Below are 23,268 nucleotides of genomic sequence, written 5' to 3' on the forward strand. Positions count from 1 at the left end.
TTTGAGAGAGTCATTGGAAGTAATGAGTAATATCTCTGTGTGTGCGTGTGTGTGTGTACACTATGTGAGGAACTCAAAATGTTTCAAAGGACAGCCTTCTTAAGATGGTTCTTCACTAGTCAGAATAGTTAATACAATAAATGCAGCAACTCATGTCATGACATCTAAAAATGCTAAAAAATGTCTAGTTTGTACTGAATAATTCTACTTAGCTTAAATGTAGAATAATGGAACTGCCAAATAAATTTAGCCATAACACTTAAACATTATATATGCTAGCAAGAGAGTGTTTATGAGGTTAAATATTCACAATCCTTGCGTCACGTCACAATAGCAACAGTTACTATACATTCAGATCGAATAATGCACTTTTTTATAGGTTGTAAAAATGAATAGTGAATTACAAATGATTGAACAATAGATCCATTAATAATATTTTAGCTTTAACATTCTTGCCTCATCTTAAATTACCTGGGGAATAGATGCTCAATTCAGATCGGAATATCATGCTACTCTAAAAATATAATGATATAGCATACTACTCTTTATATAACGATATAAAGTGGTATGTTAGAATGCGGTTCCAAATTCAGCGCCAAATTAATCAAAGATATTTAATGATTAAATTATATTTGTTACAATATCACTTAATCATATCTATATGATATGTCTGATTAGTAAGGTTTTTATGTGTCACACTAGACACAAAATTACGAATCGCGTAGCTTCTCAGATGGAGTCTCCCACAGGGTTGCCAGGTGTGTGTATCAAAACCTACAGTCCTAATGACCCTATCAAAATATATAAATACAGCATATGCCTCTCTCATACCTAAAATATGTATTTTACAGGCACTAGCATTTGTAATACACAATTTCAACTTTAAAATCACTAGTAGTAATCATAAATAATAGTTTCACATAATAAAGAATGATAAATAATAATAATAAATTGCATAAAAGAAATAGCATTATGTCTAGGGTAACGAAAAAAACTCATGGCAGAGTTGGTAGAATGTAAAATATTTCTAAATACCAATTTAAGTCGATAATCTCTGTGCAAACCTCCACGGGAAGAATCAAACTACAGTAACTCAATTCAAGGGATAACCGCGAACCTGGCAACCCTGAGCTCCAGCTCTCCTCAGACATGTCATACATGCGCAGACCAGAAGAGGTGGATCACTACTACTTCCGGTACATTCACTGACCCCACAGAAGAGCCGAAGAAGGGACAGACGCGCCTCGACGAGCGTATGTGAAGAACATTTTAGCAACATATTTATATTTAAAGAAGATTGAAGGTACATTTTCATAGAAACTTTTGCTAATATATAACGCTTTTGACACAGTGATGTCCTGCGTCAATCGGGTTTGAATGGTTTCTGCGATACATCTGATCTGATGCAACATGGCAACATCACATGTTAATAGATGTCTCATAAGGACAATCACGAGATGTCTCCGGGACAGCGGTCGGCAACCAAACCTGATGACAGTAAGGCCTTTAGGACACTTGTCTAACTCCTCTTCAGGTAAAGCGGATCATGAAGCAGGATCTGTAGCGTTAGTTTCTCCCCGAAGTTCAGCAGGCGACGGTCGCAGCGCTCGTCTGGCAGCAGCCGCCGCGTTTGGACTGGGACTCGGAGCAGCAGTGTTGTATTCATTAAGAGACGAGGACAATAAAGATGCCCTACAGAGGACAGTCGCGGTCAGGAATTTGCTCATTGACAGTTTACTACCGACAGTCCAGTGTGCCTCTCCGTTTAAACCGGACAGCCCGCGGTACAAGTATAATTTCATCGCGGATGTGGTTGAGAAGTCCACACCAGCTGTAGTCTACATCGAGATCGTTGGGCGGTGGGTCTGTCAAAAATACAACGAAATCGTGTTCTAGTCCTGCTGAAAACAACTCAAGCTAGCTTAAAACGAGTCTCTGAGCTGGTTTAAATGAGTCTCACATTCTGGCCAAGCTGCTTACTAACCCTTCTTATAAACTGGCCACCCTGACTAGACTTGGAGGCCAGCAAACAAGTTTAGGCTTGTTTAAGTTGTTTTCCTCAACAGGGACTTTTTCATGCTTTGTGGACTGTTTGTATCTGTCTTATAGGTGTTTAGTTTCTGTTCTGCTGGGTATTGTGACAAATACTATGTGCTGTGTTTTTCAGACACCCTTTTTCTGGGCGTGAGGTGCCCATCTCGAATGGCTCTGGCTTCATCATAAGTAGCGATGGCCTGATCGTCACCAATGCCCATGTGGTCGCCAACAAGCGTGGCGTTCGTGTTAAACTGACCAATGGAGACACTTACAACGCCACGGTCCAGGATGTTGACCAGGCTGCAGACATCGCTACCATCAAAATCAATGCCAAGGTACAACTGCTGCTTTGAAAGAAAGAAATATTCAGCAGGGATTCATTACATTTTAACAGCAGTGACAGTAAAGACACAGTGCAACAAAATATTTCTGTCTCAAATAAATGTTGTTCTTTTGAACTTTCTATTCATCATATATAATCATGTCATGGTTTACACAAAAATATTAAGCAGCAAAAACTGTTTTCAACATGAATAATATATATTTTTTTTTTTACTGAGCAACAAATCAGTATATTAAATTATTTCTGAAGAATCATGTGAGACTGAAGACTGGAGTAGAATGGCTGCTGAAAATTCAGCTTTGCCTTCACAGGAATAAATAACATTTTATTAAAATAGAGAACAATTATTTTAAATTCTAATATTTCACAACATTTTATGTACTGTATTTGTTTTATTTGTACTGTATTGCTCACATAAGAGGCCCCAAACTTTTTAGTTGTTAACTTAAACATCTTGTTAAAAAAAAAACATCTCTTCCATTTTTAGCTGACCCTCTAACTCTAGCGCTCTCTATTCCAATTCTTTTCTTAAAAAAAAAAACATAAAAATTGCCCCTTTTAGATATAACTCCTAGCTTTCTCTAATCTTTTTCTATTCTGCCTGTTTTCTTTTTATTTATTATATAATATAAATTAAAAAACCTTGCTACATGCACTAAATTAAGCTAACTTGTCATAGCACTTATGTATCATTTCTCTTTTGTCGATTTTGATTGCTTCCGTTGTCCACCTTGGATAAAAGTGTCTGCTAAATGTAAATGGTAATGTGTGTGTACATAAAATATTTGTACGAGTACATATTATATTTCTTATTCTGTTCTCTTCTCTCCCCATCTCATCCCAGCATCCCCTCCCAACGTTACGTCTCGGCCAGTCGTCTGATGTGCGTCAGGGTGAGTTCGTGGTTGCCATGGGGAGCCCTTTCTCTCTCAAAAACACAATCACGTCTGGAATCGTCAGTTCTGCCCAGAGAGGAAGTAAAGAACTGGGCCTGTCCAACTCCAACATTGACTACATCCAGACTGATGCTACCATAGACGTAAGAGCACAGGAAACGACATTGGAGAATTTGGGTGTAACTGCTTGTTTATTTCCTTTATTAAATAATTCATACATTGCATCACATTTCTATTTTACAGTTTGGAAATTCAGGAGGTCCCCTTATAAACCTGGTGAGCCGCTGACTGACATTTACACAACATACCGCTAGAACATACCTTAGAAACAAGGAAGTTGAGGTTTCATTTATAGGTCATTTGACTAGTAACAGAAGAACATATTTGTCTACCTGATCAGTCTGTCTCAGAAGCTACTGATTGGTTACGCGATGTAATGCATGTGATATGAACTAACATGTGATGTTTGAAACTTTCAGGATGGTGAGGTCATCGGCATTAATACCATGAAAGTGACTGCAGGGATTTCCTTCGCCATTCCTTCAGACAGAGTCCGCATCTTCCTTGAGCGGGCGGCAGACAAACAAAGTAAGAATGACCCTTGACCTTTTCATTCTTATTCGTGACATCATTTATATTGGGGTCCCTGATTGATGTGTATCGGCTGTTTTCAGAGTCCTGGTTTGGAGAATCAGGATCAAAACGGCGTTACATTGGAGTGATGATGCTGACTTTGACCCCTAGGTGCTTATCTGTGTTTTGATACCAGACTCTAAATGTGTGTGAGATGGCCGCTGTGTATTTTTGATTTTGTTTGACTTTAAAATGGTGTTTTTGCCCTCTCAGTATAATCGAAGAGCTGAAGATGCGTGACATATCCTTCCCTGATGTTTCTCATGGAGTTCTCATCCACCGTGTTATTATAGGATCTCCAGCCAGTAGGTAAAGCAGCACTGCTCTCACCCCACACTGCTGCGGTCTGTTGATAGAGGCCTCCTATTGTTGATGTCATTTCCTGTCTTCTGTTTCACAGAGCTGGAATGAAACCAGGGGATGTTATTGTTGAGATAAACGGGTCAAAGGTGAACTCGTCAGAGGAGATCTATAACGCTGTGAGGACAAGCGACAGCTTAAATGTGGTGGTCCGGCGGGGGGCCGACCTTCTCATGCTGCACATGACCCCTGAACGCACCGAGTGACGTCCCATGAAGTTTACACAGATAAATAAGCGAAAGATGATTTGAATAATTATTATAGTTGGAGATGTTTTAAGGAGGTAATAAGGCAGAACAGTATAGTAGCAAAGCCTGGACGCTTGTGTAGTCCAAATGTTATAATTGTGCAGTTTGTGCACTTTTTTTGGAAGTGTGTGGATGTTTCTGAGCATTAGTCTGGATAAACATCAGTGTGTCCTCTCAAACTACACTGTATCAGTATTGTTTTTGAAGGAACACTTCTAAATATTTGTGTGAAACACGGTTTATCATGAGATGAATGAACATTTGGCTGCCATAATAAAAGTGGGTGCTCTTATTCCAGCATTGCAGACTTTTTTGTATTCAATATATGATGTTTAATACATTTTACAAACCTCTGTGACTTCACAATAAAACATTGCAATATCAATGTTTTTTGGTCATTAATATATATTCACAGTGCTTTCAGAAAATGTGACCAAGTACACTTCACTCAGTTTCAAAATTAATATCATTGTTATGCCTTCCACAAACAAGACTGATTTTTCAGAAGTCGTGTGGTTGCTGTTCTTTGCACGTTAAACAACTGCCTGTCGTAAGACGTGTCATTTCCAGTCGGAAAACATTTCACACTGCAGCCTGCAGGACTTTTAAGTCTAAAGAAATAATTCACCCAAATACGAAAACGTTGCCATCATTTACTCGACCTTAAGTTGTTCCAAACCTGTAAGAGTTTTTTTCTTTTGTTGAACACAAAAGAAGATATTTTGTAGAATACCTGTAGCCTTTGGCTTCCATAATATTGTTTTCCATACTATGGAAGTCGATGGCTACCAGCAACAATCACACGTTACACTCATTTAGCCCTGATTTTCCACTCGCCAACATTTGCAGAGGCCTTTGTAATGTAACGAGTCATGACTGATCATTTCTTATTACCATTTATTTGTTTAATGACTCATGAAACTTGAAATACTTGTAATGATTTGAATTACAACTTTAAATAAACACTATTTCTCATCTTTAACAGAGTTGCATGTGACATGAAATATTTTACTGCAGCTGAACACATGAAATGCATAATCAGTTCAGTAGGACAGCGTGTAAAAAAAACAATATTGTCACTGAAGATTTAACAAGTCATACATGAAAGAGCGTTTGAGAGTAGAATAGGAGTTGATTCAGAGCTTTGAAGCATAACGTACATTCACACTTTGCAACAGCTTTTAAACCCGAATGCTCATCTGGAGTACAAAACATTCAAGTATTTTTAACTCACAGAGACGGCAGCACACAAGCTGTGTGATGCATCGACAAGGCGTTTTAAACCTTTAAGAAAATAAGCACCTGATTTCAATGTTAACCCATATGGCAGGCTGTACTACTGCACGGCCTGAGCAAATGTTCATTTACATCTAATCTTCACTCTACTCAAGCCAGACTCAGTAGCCTAGAGTGTTTTTTGGAGTTCTGTTTTCATAAAAAAAAAACAATTATAGGTAATGTCAATACAGCTATACTCTTGGTGTAAAAACCTTTTGGATTTATGTAATTGCAATGTGAGGAATTCATTAGTTTATGGCTGGTTTGAATGAATAAATATTGTACTCAGTATGCTAATCCGATCGATCTGGTGATAGGATTATGAGATCTGGTTGTTAAGTTGTCCAGGGTATTTCTCAAACTTCTTCTCAGCCTCCTCACTGAAAGCATCACCTGAAATAATGAAAGACAAGGAAAAATAAATCTTTCTGTATTTGACATTCAATTAAAGCACTTTTCCAATAAGGCAATATTCGGAATAGCATATTACCCTGATAAACTCTTACTATTTTTGCAGAATATAATATGTGAACTGTGTATAAAATGGTATTTTGGACATTAATTGAAGGACTAGAGTTGTGTAGATCACTTGTGGATTACTGTAATGTTTTATCAGCTGTTTTGACTCTCATTCTGACGGCACCCATTCACTGCAGATAATCCACTGGTGAGCAAGCAAACTCATCTACATTGTTTCATTTTTGGGTAAACTTTTTCTATAAGGCTTTGTATTCATGTCTTACCAATATGGCAGTTATGGACCCAGATCCTGTGGCCATCATATTTGCAGTTACATTTCATGGCATTGTTTGTGAAGTCACTCTCAGCAACCTCATAGTTAGGATTTATCACAACCTGGGAAGAAGTGAAAAAAAGTCTAAATACTATGAAATCAACAGAATACATGTTTTTGATGACTGGGGACAGTGATCTGCACCCATCCTCTGACCTGAAGGATATAATTTCCTGGTTTGACATCAGTAATATCGATCCACTGGCAATCAATGTCATGACGATACAAATCCCAGCATCCCACTGTGATGCCCTGCTCACCAAAGTTAGCACACTCATATCTCTTGGAGACACCTATAATAAATACATATATTTACACAAGTGAAAATTTGTCAAACTAAACAGAGCTGACTGTAAATGTGTATTTGGATGAATGTGATTTACCCTCGTCACAATCGCTGTCCTCCAGGCAGAAGCTGGCTTTGTGTCCCTCTGCCACTTTAGTGCCATTGGCAGACATCAGGTCATAATGTGTGAAGATGTCCATACTATGATAATGCCTGTGGAGTCACAGACACGCACAACAAAACCCATCAAAACTGAATGAAAAAAAAAAAGAAAAAGATTAAGGGTCTTCAAACTTTGGTCAGTAGACCCCAGAATGCCACAAAACAGAGAGAAAGACCTTGAAAGTACAAAATCTTTTTCTCATTTAGGGTTCATAACAGTTCATGAAAATGATCAACACATACGTGTTTTGGAAAGGCTAATTTATATTGGTTACATTGTGTTGAGGTAAAATGTACTCTCCACTGGTTTCCATACAATTCACCAATAAAATTCATGAAAACTTGGGAATTATAAGACTGGATGTTTACTCAAATCATGGTTTCTTCATGTCTATGAAATTCACAGTCAAGTATTTGAAACGATTATTTACAAGCACTGAAAATAAGTGTGAGAAACCCATTTTACCCTCACAGAAGTTTGAGAATTCAACATAAAATGGCAGAGGATATATCCATCAACTACAAATATCAATAAATACTATCTACATTACGAAAAAGTAATGTTACATACTATTTATACTTAGATGTAGCACCTCGGTGTACAAAAGAGGGAAATGTCAATGAAATGTTTTTATTTTGAGTCTAATTGAGCTGTAAAACAAAAGGTAGGAAAACATTTTCATAATTCAAGTTCATAATTTCTCATATTTTATATTTTTAGTGTCTGACAAGCTAAAATATGGGTTTTCTGTTTTTATACAAGTCTTTAGTGTTTTTTTTTTCTTCTTCTACTTAGTTTTGCATGAAAACCAGTTCATTTGATGAGTAGCACAAAAAGTTAACCCAGATTGTCAACACAATAGGATTAACTTTATTTTATAGGACTATTTTACTCTACTGAATGCCATTTTTAACAGCATGCTTACCCGTGACATGCGTGCCAGACCCAGGAGTGACGGCCTGCTTTGGGCCTGAAGTCAGCCCGTCCGATGTTGTGTATCTGTGAGGAGAAGCGGAGCAGGCGGCGGTGACCGTAAGGCCAGTTAGCTCCAGCGGCGCTCTTGGACAGACAGTCCTCCTCTGCTGCACAGTACAGCATGTGTAACGGCCGGTCCTCTATATACGTCGTCTGCTGCACTAGCGGTGCGTTCAGTACTAGATCAGATGCAGCTGGGGAAACAAAAGAGTACATTTTAAGATCAAGCTAAAATAAGCGAAAACCTTGAAACAGCATGCTGGAAATGTAAAATGAGAGTTCAAAGAAAAATACAGCCTTGGTCCAAGAATTTGATTTCGATTTTTGTTTCTATTTTGACACTGCATGTTGGTCACTGAACTGGATGTCTGAGGTTTTAAAATCTGAACAAACAGTTTTGCTCAATGCACAACAGTTGAGAAAATGATATGTTGTCTCATTGGTATACATAATCTAGACAGGTGTAAGTCATTTGAAGTCAAGTCTTGGCCATGTGAGGTTCACTAATTACAGACAAGAGCTCAGAGAACGATAAACAGCAGACTGACCACAGCTCTAGATCTACCATCAGCAGCAGACTGACCGTCTGAGAGGTGAGAATTCCAGCCATCTATAAACGTATCATGAATAACTCTTGCAAAACAGTCAAAACGACTCTTATACTGTTTGACTGAACTGCTTTTATACAGCAGTTCTATAAACAAGTTAATACTGAGTGACCTACATTGTAAACACAATATTGCCAATTAACTGCATCCCAATTCACAGACTTGCACTACTGTATGCCATTTCAGTATAAATAGCGTATGTAGTGTGTTCACACTTAAAATTACAAAAGAAAAAGGTGCAAATACTTGGATGACACACTTGATTAACAGAAAAAATAAAAATAAAACTTAAGTGTGGATGTGTTATACGATAGAGGGTAGAGTATATATTGTATAGCATCATTTGAGACACATCTTTTGTTTTTGTCTATTTTTTTCCAGAGCTAACAAAAATGTATAAATATAATTTAAATTAATATGCATATCCGGGCATTGTTCGCCTACTATTTTATTAATACTATGAATTTGGGCACAACTACTCTTTTCACATATACTACATAGTACCTTTTTACATCTACTATATAGTAAGTTCATAGACACATTCAGATGCATGGAGTCACTTAGCTCATTCCTGAATTAATCAGTATACACTGAATGAATGATTCAGCGATTCACTTATTAAGACAGTCACTTATGATACATAACCTGCAAAGGTCTCACTGTCCCTTCATTAATACAAAGACTGACAGTGTATTTGAAAGGCACAAACACTGGCAGAGTGCTGTAATCAGTGAAAAGTCCTAGTGCTGTTGGACAGCTTAATATCAAACACTCAAATTCAAGGTATTCTTTGCATCTGTGTTCATATGTGTAAGGTTACTCACTTTCTGAGCAGATAACTCCTGCTGAGAACCGCGCTGCTGCTTTCTGGCAGTTGACCGTTCTGTGGTGTTGGCACTGGCTGAGAGACATCTCATCTCCTGTACATTTCACTCCGCTCATAACCATCTCGGTCACATTACTGCTGTCCCAATACCATGTTTCCTTAGCAAACACGCAACACAAACAAACACAGAAAGATGGTGATTTACAGTTCACTATGAAGACTGTAAAGCATTAAGCATCTAACACTCAAAGACCAGGTCATTCCACTCCTCCCCCCACAGAAAGAAAGAAAAAGAAAAATGATTTCCAAAAGATAAATTTTTTCATAAATTTATTTAATTTTGAATTACATTAATGAGGATTTGGGCTGAAATTTGCAGAAAAAAGACCAGGCCACACTTGAACCCAAAATAAAATTGATAAGAAAATATAGGAAAAGACAGAAAAATACTTTTTTAAAAACGGCTTATTTATAAATTTTGCACCATGGTAATAATAATTTAGGGAGAAACATAACTGTTGTTAAACCTAAACTGTCATAAGAATGATGTCACAATGGTAATAAAAAATAATAAGAAAAATATTATTAATTTAAAAATCTTTGTGCTACAATAACATTTCTATAATTTCCTTCTTTTAGGGTAAAACATGACAAGACATGGAGACCACCTAAAAAAAAAAAAAAATCAATGGCTGTTTGTTAGTCTATATAGCTACCACAAAAGTGCTCCCCTTATATAAAAAAAGTCATTTATAAACATTAGTTTTGCATAAAAAACAGCATTCCTGGTGAAAGAATAGAGCTGCATCTCCACGCATGTGTGTATGTCATGTACTCACTGTAATAGCATGCATGCTGAACCCCAGCCCTAGCTGCCTGCATGCCACCATGGCCTCTTTGGTGGTCCAGCCCTCACTGCATACACTGCCCCACAGCTGCCCCACCCGCACCTCCACTCGCCCTTCATACTGCGAGCGCCCACCCGACAGACGCACCTGCAATCACAACCTACGCCACGTCAAACACCCTGCTCACCCATCTGTCTCCTGCCATTCACTGCTTACCCACATACACAGACAGACCACCCTGCTGAAAAGATCAGGGGCCCTATTTATACATTTTATTGAATTTGTAACATAAAACCATCCTACCATTGTTGTGGGCAACAAATATGCTAATCAATATGTGTGAAACTACATAGGTTCATATTTTATGTTCACATGAATAACTTGTCATATACTGTTTGTTCACATCTTGGATCATGTCTTTATAAACAAGGCTCCAGTATAGAACAGCATGGTTGGTTAGTACTAGTGTGGAGCTGGTCTAGCTACTGTATTTTAACCAAGCTGTTCAATAGCCACACTTGAGCTGACTGATCTTTTCAGCAGGTTTAATTCTGTCCATCCATGTACTACATGCACTGACTCATGTGGTGCGTTTTCAAAGTTCAAGGCTTTGAATATGTATGTGGGAGTGTGTAAGCCAGCAGCATCAGATTTTTTGATGTTAGCAGAAAGTTCAAGGCATTGTTAGCATGCAAGTGTGTGTTGCTGTTACTGTTAGCATCCTACTTGTAGGCCATGGTTGGCGTACCCGAGGCCCAGCTGCCTGCAAACAACCATGGCCTCCTCAGTTCCCCAGCCTTCTCCACAGATCAGGCCCCAGCGCAGCGTCCCGTTAGTCTCAGTATATAACACCTCCACACGGCCCTCGTAGCGAGATCGGCCCCCTGAGATGCGCACCTGAGCAGGGCACAACCAGGAGCGAGGGGTAAGAGTGAGTTCAATGAGAAATATAAAGGAGACCGGGGCTAATTGTCACACTTCTTACTCTAAAGAATGTTTCTTGAGGTGCTTTTTTTGTTAGTTTATTTCAAAAGTCAAAAGAGTGTGTAACAACTAGCCCTGGTGTATTCTACATGCATTTAAGAGGTTTCTAGCAGTAGATGCATAATGGTTAAGGTACGTTGCATCTGTTGAGAATCAATCATAATAAATCACAACAGATAATGTATTAACTCCGGTAATTGTCTCTTGATACAGACAATGATACCCAATATTTCCAGTCATCCATTTTGAGGCAAAATGAATACTGAGCACACCACCATCAATAAATGTAGTTAATTTGATCATTGCTATGTTCTTCTTAAATTAAGAAGCAAGCAATAGATGCAAATGAATGTAATACAGAGTCACTGGAAACACTGAATGACATACAAAAGACATACGTGTTAAGTAAACAAAATCAACACATGAGAAGAAATGTTATGAGTGTGATTATGTGTCTGTTGCTCTGACCGTTTTCTCAAAGCCCATATATGGAACATTACAGCGAACTGAAGCATCTTCAGAGTGTTTGCAGTCCTCAGCTGTGATGTTTTTAAAGCGGCAGTTCCACAGGGAGCGCTCATGACCTGTGCACTGCACCTCACTCATATGGATAGGCCCCAGCCCTGAGACAAATCACAATGCAAAAATCAGGGTATATACAGCAATCCTTAAGTTAAATTTACTACTTTTTAATACCTTTTTTACTACCTTCAGAAATTTTTTTTAAACCATCACGACACTGAATTGCAAGTGTTAATCAGCGACCTTTCTATTATTTACACAGATTTTGACATATATAACATACAAAAAAGAATAGATTTAGAGTAAATAACTTCGTAAATAAAACTTAGTAAATAAAATAAAAAAAACTACATAAAATTTGCAATGGAGAGAATGTATAGTTCCAGCACACTGGCTGGCATTAATTGAAAGTTGATGCATTACAAACGGGCATCTTCTATGAACTGTTGCGGATTCTATGAACTGTTGCGGATTCAAAAACTGCGCCACGAATTTGCGGCAGTGGTGGTGGAGGTGCAGCCGCGCAGACAGCTGAGATTGGTAGAATTAACTGCTCTCTCCGAGCACGCATTCCATTTTTATGTTTAGTGGATTTTATATGCGACCGAAGTGCGTTAGCTCCCATCCAGTTGACATTGATGTTTTTTTTACACACCGAACAATAAGGCTTCCTGTTAGTGTTGTCACGGTACCAAAATTTCAATATTCGGTACCGATAGCCATGAAAATCCACGGTTCTCTGTACCAATTTCGGTACTAAAGCAAAACACAAAAATATGCTAATTAAATGTTTTTTTACTTTTTACACTAAAAATAAAACCAATGCCATTCTTTATACTTATTGTGTTTAAAGTTTTTCTACAAGTTATATAATTATGAAAAACAGTAAACAAGTTTCACCCAAATTTAATTTGTCTTTTAATTTATGAAATTTAAACATTTTATTTTTGGTAAATAAAGGGGATTTGCTATTAAAATTAAAACATGGAAGAAATACTGTGATTTATTTCTTCAAAAAATAAAGTTTTTTAATTTTTTTTCAACAGTAGTAGCAGTATCACATACATTTTACTAAATAATAGTAATATTTCTAGCACAATGCCCTTACGTAAAAATTTACTTTTAGGGGTAATGAATGCATATTTGTCATTTTAACTGAACTTAAGACTGGTGGTGATGCTTAAGATATTTTTGTTCATCGAGGGTTTCTGTAACAAAATAGTAATAGATCAAATTAATTATTATTAAAAGATAATACTACTACTAATTCTACTATCATACTAATGTATATACAATGCACTATGAATTGATGAGCTGCTGGGTTCATGAATATTAATCACGTTGTCAGCGTTCGGTCAAACTGATTTGCTGAAATCAAAACAGGGACGGTACTAAATCAGCGCCAGCCAATGAAATTGCCATTTGCACATTAGCTCCACCCACTACCAGAGAAACCGGTATGTCTTCTGCTTGTTCGAAAATGAATATGAATAATTCTAAATGAACTCCGTTATTTTGACAGGAGAAGACAACAAAGAATAGTTTACATATAGCGTGTCGATTCAGCGTGGTAAGACTCTCGCTCTCTCTCTCTTTGCATGTGTGAGAAACAGCGCTATCAGTAAGTCTATTAGAAAACTTGCATTTGCCCATGAAGACGACGATGGTTGTCCAGTCTTTGAAGATATGCCTTGAAGCAAGTCTAAAATAAAACGGAAGCCAGCCACTTCTGTTGAGCGCGCAGTGTTCTGAGATGATGCTGAACGACCACTGAATATGACGTCAGCATCAAACATACGTTGAGACGGAGACGAAAGATCTTTGATTATCTGCCCAGATATGCTAAAGCCCATATTTAAACGAACTGACGCGAACGCAGATAGAATTTCAATCAGAATAGGACACCTGATAGTCTGAAAAAATAATACCTAATTTGGAAAAAAATAATACCTCTGAGACCACATTTAACACTTTTAATGGCCTTAAATTTGACTATTTTGATTTATCACTTTTTAATACTTTTTAAAACCCCGCGGACACCCTGAAAATACATAAACTAACAGTTTTATTCATGCAAAGACATTGGCACTATTATTACTGTTAATGAGACTTTCTACACTACTTGCAATCTCACCTTGTCCCATGCGGGCACCTGTGAGGGCTTCTTTGGCAGTGCCGAAGCCCAGTTCTCTGCACACAACGCTGGCAGAGAGCAGGTTCCAGCGATCATCACAAATCGTCCCCCATTCACTGCCCTTCAACACCTCGACACGGCCCTCACCATATTTCGCTCCACCTTTTAGCCGTATAGTAGACTGATGAGAAACAAATAGAGAAAGAAACAGTTACCATAAGTATATAAACTTAACTACACTTATGGAGCACTAATGAAATAAACAGTTTACCTGCATCTTGGGTTTCTTCTTCATGGCAGTGCTCTGTGCGTACAGTGGACCAGGCACACAGCTGACCACAGCAGGCATTCCTCCAGGACACGACTCTGTGGCATTACCTTTGTTAAACTCCAGAGGACATGCAGCTAAGTGCACTTCTGTGCCTAAGCATGCCACTGAGTGAACCAGGAAATGATTCTTCTGCCGTTCAGCATACAGCCTTAGAGAGGAGAAGTGCAAGAGTTGTATATAAATAATGCACATTATTTTTAGATTAGGGTCCATACTCAAGTTAATCCTTTATTCAGAGAAAGATGCAGCTTTTCCTGTAGCTCAGTGGTACAGCATTGCGCAAAAGAATGTGGGTTCGATTCCCAGGTACCACATGTTAGGTAAAAAACAAATGTTAGCCTGAATGCACTGTAAGTCACTTTGGATAAAAGTGTCTGATAATGAAGTTAATTAAATTATTATAGTATTCTTGTATACACATACTGTATGTTATCATCATTCTAGAAATCATGAATAGCAACTTCAAAAGAACATAATATATTTGAAGTAGAAATCTTTGTAACATTATGCATGTCACTTCTAAACAATTGAATGTTTCCTTGCTCAATAAATCCCCTCCCCCCTCCAAAAAAAAAAACAAAAAACCCTGACCCCAAACCTTTGAATGGTGGCATATTTTCACATTTAATAATTTGACAAAGCTTCTTTGTCTTTTATGTAACCGATTTCTATAATTTATAGGTTTAGGTCCCAGAATCACCTGTAATGCAGCATTTCCGCCTGACAACATTTTAGGGAACAAAAGAGAAGGTTGGAAAGATCTGAACCAAAAAGGTAATGAATGTTCTGCCCTGTTTTACCAAGGTTACCTTTTAGCCGCAGCTGATTTGCCCGGTTTAGACTTAGTGCTAGTTTTAGTGATAGCCTTAGCTTTGGGCTCCTGCCTGTAATGCAAACATCCATTAAGCATTCAGAAACACTCAAATGTCCACTGCAACATCCAACATGCACTTGCACACATATACATACCAGCTGCTTGGGAAAGAGGACAATAAGATCCAAGTCTTTTTCAAATTAATTAAGACTTAACACAGTCAAGAGGCTGTGAGGAACAAGCTAACTAAATCAATAGTTATTTGATATATAATAATAATTACCATAAGTGTCAGTAACAGAAACTTTGGAATGAGATCTACAAAATACCACATCAAATAAAAAGTAAAAGTGTTAGTGGTGATTTCACATTCCCATGCCTGTTATAACAATAGAAACTAGCACATTAGAAGTACACATATCTGAGGTGAACATGCAGCAAGCACAAGGAGGGATGTGTGCTAGTATGAGGGTATCTGTTTCAAGATATCTCCCTCAGAATACTCTGACTCTTGCACAAGCACAGCCTCATCTCAAAACTATGTGAGTAAAACTAACAGATGGTAATAAGTTCTTCATGGGGAAATGTTTCGTCCATCACACTTTCAGACCGACACTCACACTTTGCCTATAAAGATATAGAGAGCATATAAAAATAAAAAAATGCATAACTGACTAAATCTCGGAAACTGCAGTTAGTATAGTACAGTTAGACTAACACTAATAGTGTTGTGTACTAAAGCCACACTATGTGCTTGAGTCCTCTAGGGAAAGAACACTACTGGTTTCTTTCCCTCAGATAGTACCTGGCCGTTGTTACTTTAACTTTAGATTTTGGCACAGCAGATCTCTTTCTGAGATGCCTGTTGAAAACAGGGAAATGAGGTCAAGCACACATACACTCATGAACACCATTTACTGTATCAGTCTGATTTCTTTCTGTCCACCTCAGGACAGTTTAGACTGTTAGAGATGGGAAAGGTTGTGTGGCATCACCATATTCCCCTTGGGGTATTCATCCAAAAATGAAAATTCTGTAATTTAATACTCACCCTTATTTCATCCAAAACCTGTTAGACCTTTGTTCATCTTAAAGGGGTGGTTGATTGTGATTTCACTTTTTTAACATTGGTTAGTGTAATGTTGCTGTTTGCGCATAAACAAGATCTGCAGTTACGACACTGAAAATTCAAATACAAACTGAGATATTTCAGAATTTTAAAACTATGGCAGTTTAATGCCAACAAAAATGGCTCGTAGGATTATTACTTTGACATTTTAACTCAATATGTTTTAATAACCTTTAGTGATTTTCAAAGATTTACACATATTTTGAAGTACTGAATAACATACTAAAGTACATGTAAAGTATTTGACTATAATTTTAACTGCAGAATGTTATTTAATATTACATTAAAGTTTAAGAGAGTTTATATATTACTTAATATAATATATATGTATAATTATATTAGATAAAAAACCCATCATATTTAGCCTAACATTAACATTACACTAACATTTTGTTATTTGATTTTCATTGTATTTTGTGGGTTATTCTGACCTTACCAACTATGATAAAGTCGAAGCTTTTTAGAAAGAAACCTTCTGGGCAATAATAAAATAGGCTTTTTTAACTATGCTGGAATCCTAAATTCCATTTAAATATCCTAAAAACTATAAAAACAACTGAAGTGGGGTTATGGAAACAGCAACAGCCACAGTGTGCCACTGTTTCAAGAATGTGGGGTAGGTAATGGTGCGTACGTGTCTTATTAGGGAGACGGGTTGAGAAATTAAACCATTCTATAGTCTATAAAACCACAGATGGGAAATAAATGCAGACAGACGTTCAATAGAGACTTCCTCTTAGCTTTCTCTTAAGGTTCACTGGTTAAGTGTATGTGTGTAAAGCCATTTGTACTGCACAGGGCTTATTCACGTAAGTGGAACATTCTCGTAACATTCCATTGGATTTTGGGATGAGACCCCTACAGTGTACTTTCTACCAGTTGGTAGATGAATGCATGAATGTCCTACGTCTATGCAATAGTTTCCTTGTCCAGATGTTTGTCTGTGGTTTAAACCGTGTGTATGTTGCTGCATTTCACAGATGACTGAGAAAGTAAACATAATTTCCTCTCACAGTGGCTAAACTACCACAGTAAAGTGAGATGCCACACACAAACTCTAAATAAAGTCATATTCAAATGTATAAAAGTGTTTCCATGGCCAAACACAAACCATCAATGCCCAATGATGGATAAAATCGATTCCTTTCCTACATCCAGGCCTCAACATGTCATGAACACTCACTTGTAGAAGTTCTTGTTGACCTTCTTCTCGTGGGGGAATCCCATCATGCCGCAAACCACACGTGAATTTTTGGGTGTCCAGCCGTTATCGCAGATCTTAGCCCATCCATCCTTATTCTTAACTTCCACCACCCCCTCAGTGACAGGCATCCGCTTGGTCGCTATGGTGAACACAGGACGCAAACGCACCTCCTCCACTCTATTCTCATCTACTTGCACCTGAGAGATACATGATGCAAATTTAAAAACCATATGGACAACCAAACATGAACAGAGTGTGAACGAACTCGTAAGATGGGAGTGGATTTAAACCCTTTAGACAGTGCAGGACAAAAAAAAGAAAAAGAAAAAGATGCAGTGCTCAGTCATCGAGTGTTTCCTGCTTGTTAGATCAGAGTTGTTATCGTTAACTAAAACTATTAACAAATGTTTGTCATATAAAATTAATCTGAAATAAAACATACAAATACAAATACTAGATAAAAACTTGATGTAAACAAAAACATTTATAATGTTGCCTTGTCAAACTAACTTAGATTAACTGGACTAAAACTAAATGACACTTAAGAGTAATATTTTAAAAACATCAACAAAAATCCATAACAAATAATACAATTACTAAAAATTATTATTAATAAAAGACTACAGTAATATAAAATTAGTGTAGAATAACACTTGTGTTTTTGTAAAGTTATTGCATTTAACTCAATTTCCCACACTCAGAAATGCTAAAAGCAAGTTTTTTTTATAATAAAGATAACATGTTGTTTTTAAAACATTTACTAGGTGTTAAATTAGCAACATTCCCTTTTGTCCTATCTGAGTTAGAGCCATGAATATATTCACAATGTTAGGTACACTAACATTTATTTGCACTAAACAATACTTACTGTACAAAATAATAGAAACATATTTTAAATTAAATTGAAATATATTTACACTTAATAATAATATTGTTACAAAGTAGTAGAAGTAAAAGTTAACTAGCAAAGAAGCTAGACAACACTGGCCAAACAAAAGAAATTTTTTATATATATATATATATATATATATATATATTTTTTTTTTTTTTTTTTTATGTATCTCTCATCTTTTCTGTCAGTGGCATTTAAAATTAGTTTTTTTTAATGTAGGGTCCTTTACCTCTATAACATTGGAGTCCACGTATCCCGGCAGTCTCTCATCTTTACAGATCACTCCAGCGTCCTCATCATGAGTGCAGTCACTGTTACCCCAGCCACGAGATTTACACACTGACACGCTCCTCTCACTGCCACTACACTGCACATTGTCAAGCCAAATCTTACCTGGAACAAACACAAACTCTCTGAACACACACAGAAACTGCTTTATATCTGATCTGACTGAGTGTGCGGATGCATGCAGGAATGTTACCTGTGCCCTTGCCATACTTGGCGCTGTGAGTCCAGCCCGTGGCAGACACAAAGCCCAGCTGGCGGCAGAGGACATGGGCATTGGCCAGTGAGAAATCATCATCACAGATGGTTCCCCATTCGCCTTTATAAAACACTTCAATTCGGCCCTCATTGTGTTTCCTGGGGAAGCCAGACAGACGGAACTTCAGAGTCTCCGGACGTTCTGCTGTCTGAGGGGTCGGTGTGGGGCTCGAGCGCACTGGCGGTGTGGTTTGGGCAAAGCATGATGGAATCCAAGAATGAAGTAGGAAGACAACAATGTGTCGCCACCATTGACACAGCTCCATGTGCGGCTCTGTGGCAGAGAACAGAAACAAAGAGGAGGTGGTTTGAAAAATACTGAAAAACATGTGGTTACTGTTGTGTGAATGTCAGTGTGTTTTGATTTGAGCACCATCATGTGTTCACACAGAACATGTTGAGCACACTCCTACTACCAGTTCTTATTACCGTAATGCAAATATTTAATTCTTTATTACTGTACTGTAAAAAAAAAAAAATGACTGTACACTAAACAAATGAGTAGGACTTATTTTTTACTATAATAATACAAACTGCAGTTATCTTTTTTTACAGCTTCAAAAAACGTTTTTTTACAGTTGAGTTTACAGTAAATAATTATTCTCCAAAAAATCCTGTAAGCGTAAAAAGCATTATGGTAATTATCATGTCACAAATAAAAGCAAAATGTGTCTTGGACAAGTTTTCTAGAATTTCCAACAATTGGATATCGTTTAAAGACAGATTGATTGGAAATGACAAACAACTTAAACTATTCTGTTCACAAGAGACATTTACCGTAATTTTACTTCCGGGTCAAATTTCACACCAAATGTGTATATTGTTTAAGGACTATTAAGCCTGTTTTTAGGACCACAAGATTTTCCTTGGTCATGTGACATCATTTTTAAGCAAGGTGACTAACCCTCATCACCATTTCTCTTTACTGTAATTAAAAAAAAAAGAAAATTATCATTACTGTAATGCAATTTGTTTTTAAAACATGCACTAAAAGAAATTTACTTTGTTGCTATTAAACTTCACAACTACTAAATTAAAGCAGCATTTTCTTATAAAACGTACTCCAGTAATACTTATTTACAACATGTTTTGCAGTGTACAGTGACAAAAATCTAATAACTATAAAGACCATTGTGATTAATGGATATTACAAAAAAACAAACAAACAATTTCATTCAGAAGCATTACGGTAATGATTATGTTATACAAATAATCCAAAACATCTGAATGGTCGTAGAAATAAGATTCATTAGTTTTCTTTATATATAAAAATTACCTTTTCTGTTTCAGAGAAAAATGTGTCTTGGGATTTTCTTGAGATTCATCCACAGATCAAATGTCTGTGCATGTATCCAACACACCCTGGGGAACCCACTGTTACAGAATGAGTGAGTAGGAAAAACTAACAATAACTGAATTTGTCCCAGACATCTCATTCATCACATAAACAATCTAAACTCAATGCTTTCATGTGCATGAACATATTTTCATAATTTGAACAGCATGAGCTGTAGCCATCCTGCAATAGTACCAACTGGCATATTGACTTTAGAGGAAGCAGTAAAACATTTTACTGAGCCACCTACTGACTTTATGCTTGATTGACACGAGGTTCATCTCAATGTTTGTAGACAGAAGCGTTTAAACCCTTTGTATATAGTATGACATTGCACAGATAATTGTGTTGATGATATAACAGCCCAGCACTGGTGCGGATTTCACTAATATAACAACAGCTTAACAGACAAGTCACTCTGGTGCCTGTGGGTCACAGAGGAATGTAATCTCCACTTGCTATGAGTGAGTCCAGACCCATTACCCAAACACATGGCCTTGGACCTTGAATTGCCTTCATTTGAATATCAAGTCATAATGCAATCTTTTTAATCCAGGTAAAAATATCGGCAACCATAAAAACCACAGATTTTGGCCTTTACATGCATATCAGGTTGATCCCTGAATATTTCCTTTAAATATGTCCACTTTTGGTCCAGAATACTTAAACTCTCTGAGAACACAGTTTTCTTGTTTGTAAGTTTACTTACTTTTTAAATTAACAATGTCCCACACTGGGAATACATGTATCCCAAAATAATTCATTCATTTCTGTCATTAACATTTACATCACAACTTTATGTATTGTATTGTGGAAATGAGGTGATGATATTTTAATTTTGGGATAAAATGGCTCCTTTGTCATTCTAGGAAATTCATAGCTAGACTTTTTTTTTTTTAGAATCTTTATACACTTTTCTTTTTCTAGAATCTCAAATATGCATAATTTGACAAACAACTTGATTGGAAATGAAAAATACAATGCACAAGAGATATACCTTAATTTTGCTTTGTTTTCTTCACGAACAATATTTCCTTTGTCTCCTTTCTAATAAAGTACTCTAACCAATGCATTAGATATCGGTTACATCTTCATAATTGTATAACGCAAATATTTTAATCAATTTCAAGAATGTTACATCTGTAAAACTTAAATATGTAAAATGTGTCAAACTGAATAGATCAATATTTTTTCCTGGATGGATCCAATTATACAAGGTAGAGATTGGCGCGCAATTGAAAACAGATTTCCAGTAGCTCTGGGGCATATGGTATTTCCCCGGTAAATATAACTAAACAAACTAACGACATAAAATAGGCTACATAATAAAATCCATAACTCGCATCATCTGTAAACTATATCATGCTTTAAAGTGCCTGTATAAACAGGCAAAAGTAACGCTGAGGTAACGGCGAGACACAGCCAGGTCTGGACCCACAAGCTAAATTCATTATTAAACATCAGGTTAATAAACGTGAGTGCAAAATGCAAACATATGTTTATTTACTTATTTAAAGTGTCTTCAAATTAAAGTTCAAGCAGCTCAACTTATTCGTCCATTGTTAAGAAATACAAGCGGAGGAGGAGAAATAGAAACTTCCGCAAAACTCTTGAGTTTTTTAATAATGACATCAGTGTTCTTTAAAACATAAAACTGCTGCAAATACTTTGACATCTTTTATCAGCTTAATTGCTAAACTGAGTTGAATAAAAGGACGTGACAGAGGAAGTGTAGACTACTTGGCGTCCAGCAGCTTTATCTCAGATCAAATCTGTGCAAGTAAATAACGTTTCCGTTATTCTAGTCAACAATATTTATGACACGTTTGCGTAAAAGATAAAACTATTCAAGAATACACTCAGAGGAATAAACATCAGAACTTTCCCCCCTTACCTCAAGTTAAGCGGTTTTTCCACAGTCTTGGCGCACAGTTTCATGCAGTTTATATTTCTGCACAGAACCAGAAAAGCATTCAGAAAAGACTTGAGAACCAGCTGCAGAGCCCAGACCTTGTAGGAAGCAGAGAAAAGCGTCTAATGAGCAGCAGAGATAACGGGCTGTAATGGCAGGGAATTGCCAGCTGGACAGTCGTGTGGGTGGGAGAGAGAGAGAGAGAGAAAGAGAGATGGGAAAACCGGGGCACGGGGGAGAGGTGGAGCTGACTCGTGGACGACTCCACACGAATGAAAAGGGGCAGGATTTATTTTAGGAAAAACACATAGCCCTTTCACAGTTCAGGAAAAGATTTTCCTACTTGCATAACGGAACGTTCTTCTGCTCAGGCACATTCTACGTTTGTAAAAATACATGCTGGGGGATTCTGATCTTCGTGAAACTTGCTGGAATATTAAAATAATAATAAAATAACGTGCTACTGTTAAAATATCCGATTTTAATGAATCAAGTAATTGTTTGTGCATGTCAAAAGCAGGAAGAATACTTTTTATGTTGTGATTTACATTTTTTATTACAAAAAATAACCTTTTATTTTGTCTATAAAGAGGTTTTTGTTGAAAAACAATACTTGTTTTCAATGTTTTAAATACAAAACGCAAGGCACTTCTTACTTGCTGGTGTAGGAACAAACTCTCTTATTTACACAGACTTGAGCAATAAGCAAGTAATATACACACAGTAAAGAGAAGGAAACAAAACACTTTTTGGTTCAGTGTTGGTTTATGCTACAGGGACACCAAAGTTATTCCAAGAAGAAGAAGAAGAAGAAAACAGTTCTCAGGAGATTTATCCATAATGTAAAATTTTTATTTATTTTCTGTTTCTCTAATGTGCTACATAACATTCATGAAATTCTGATTCTGAACTCACTGCGGCATCTACAACAAAAATTATATTTAGCAATTTTGCATTTATGTTGCATCAGATACATGTACAAGAGAGCAAAACGCTTGACTGATCAGCTTGCTTTTGAGTAAATTATGATTGTGCACCAAAAATAGTGCAGTGTACAATAATGATTATGGTTGCAACCATAAACAATACAAGATTCAGTTACTGTTCTTCTGCTTGATGCAATATCAGTTAATATACATAAGTATATACAGTATAAGATGACAGCTGACACAT

At 36.9% G+C, this 23,268-nt stretch overlaps 2 protein-coding genes across 8 annotated transcripts; one reads left to right on the forward strand and one right to left on the reverse strand.

The window, feature by feature from the left end:
* The first annotated feature begins 1,168 nt into the window (after window positions 1–1,168).
* LOC113057043 (serine protease HTRA2, mitochondrial) lies at window positions 1,169–4,902 on the forward strand. 3 transcript variants are annotated; one of them, XM_026224059.1, is made up of 9 exons: window positions 1,169–1,253; window positions 1,352–1,859; window positions 2,168–2,372; window positions 3,225–3,419; window positions 3,520–3,552; window positions 3,756–3,864; window positions 3,951–4,020; window positions 4,123–4,218; window positions 4,310–4,902. In XM_026224059.1, the coding sequence occupies exons 2-9, from the start codon at window positions 1,411–1,413 to the stop codon at window positions 4,473–4,475; spliced, it is 1,323 nt and encodes a 440-aa protein (XP_026079844.1). In that variant the 5' UTR covers window positions 1,169–1,253; window positions 1,352–1,410; the 3' UTR covers window positions 4,476–4,902. The 3 variants fall into 3 exon arrangements, with proteins under 3 accessions (XP_026079844.1, XP_026079843.1, XP_026079845.1); XM_026224058.1 differs by having other exon boundaries at window positions 1,195–1,859; XM_026224060.1 differs by having other exon boundaries at window positions 1,198–1,715.
* Window positions 4,903–5,397: 495 nt separating this feature from the next.
* On the reverse strand, window positions 5,398–22,298 carry loxl3b (lysyl oxidase-like 3b). 5 transcript variants are annotated; one of them, XM_026224057.1, is made up of 17 exons: window positions 22,078–22,298; window positions 18,786–19,121; window positions 18,534–18,697; window positions 17,392–17,609; window positions 15,885–15,941; window positions 15,075–15,149; window positions 14,206–14,413; window positions 13,935–14,115; window positions 11,747–11,901; window positions 11,021–11,191; window positions 10,286–10,441; window positions 9,445–9,604; window positions 7,963–8,206; window positions 6,972–7,087; window positions 6,745–6,881; window positions 6,539–6,650; window positions 5,401–6,188 (listed from the first exon to the last, which is right to left on the reverse strand). In XM_026224057.1, the coding sequence occupies exons 2-17, from the start codon at window positions 19,111–19,113 to the stop codon at window positions 6,115–6,117; spliced, it is 2,556 nt and encodes an 851-aa protein (XP_026079842.1). In that variant the 5' UTR covers window positions 19,114–19,121; window positions 22,078–22,298; the 3' UTR covers window positions 5,401–6,114. The 5 variants fall into 5 exon arrangements, with proteins under 5 accessions (XP_026079840.1, XP_026079842.1, XP_026079839.1 ...); XM_026224054.1 differs by lacking the exon at window positions 11,021–11,191; XM_026224053.1 differs by lacking the exon at window positions 10,286–10,441 and having other exon boundaries at window positions 22,078–22,296.
* Window positions 22,299–23,268: the final 970 nt, after the last annotated feature.

The sequence above is a fragment of the Carassius auratus genome, chromosome 38, assembly GCF_003368295.1.
Source record: "Carassius auratus strain Wakin chromosome 38, ASM336829v1, whole genome shotgun sequence".
NCBI classification, from domain to species: Eukaryota; Metazoa; Chordata; class Actinopteri; order Cypriniformes; family Cyprinidae; genus Carassius; species Carassius auratus.

Coding starts and splice junctions, on each gene's coding strand:
- LOC113057043 (XM_026224059.1), top strand. CDS start 1,411: ATGGCAACATCACATGTTAATAGATGTCTCATAAGGACAATCACGAGA. Junction 3,420..3,519: donor AGACTGATGCTACCATAGAC/GTAAGAGCACAG, acceptor TCTATTTTACAG/TTTGGAAATTCAGGAGGTCC. Junction 4,021..4,122: donor ATGCTGACTTTGACCCCTAG/GTGCTTATCTGT, acceptor TTGCCCTCTCAG/TATAATCGAAGAGCTGAAGA.
- loxl3b (XM_026224057.1), bottom strand. CDS start 19,113: ATGGAGCTGTGTCAATGGTGGCGACACATTGTTGTCTTCCTACTTCAT. Junction 11,902..13,934: donor AGGTGCCCGCATGGGACAAG/GTGAGATTGCAA, acceptor GATTTGTCTCAG/GGCTGGGGCCTATCCATATG. Junction 9,605..10,285: donor TCAGCATGCATGCTATTACA/GTGAGTACATGA, acceptor GTGTTTGCTAAG/GAAACATGGTATTGGGACAG.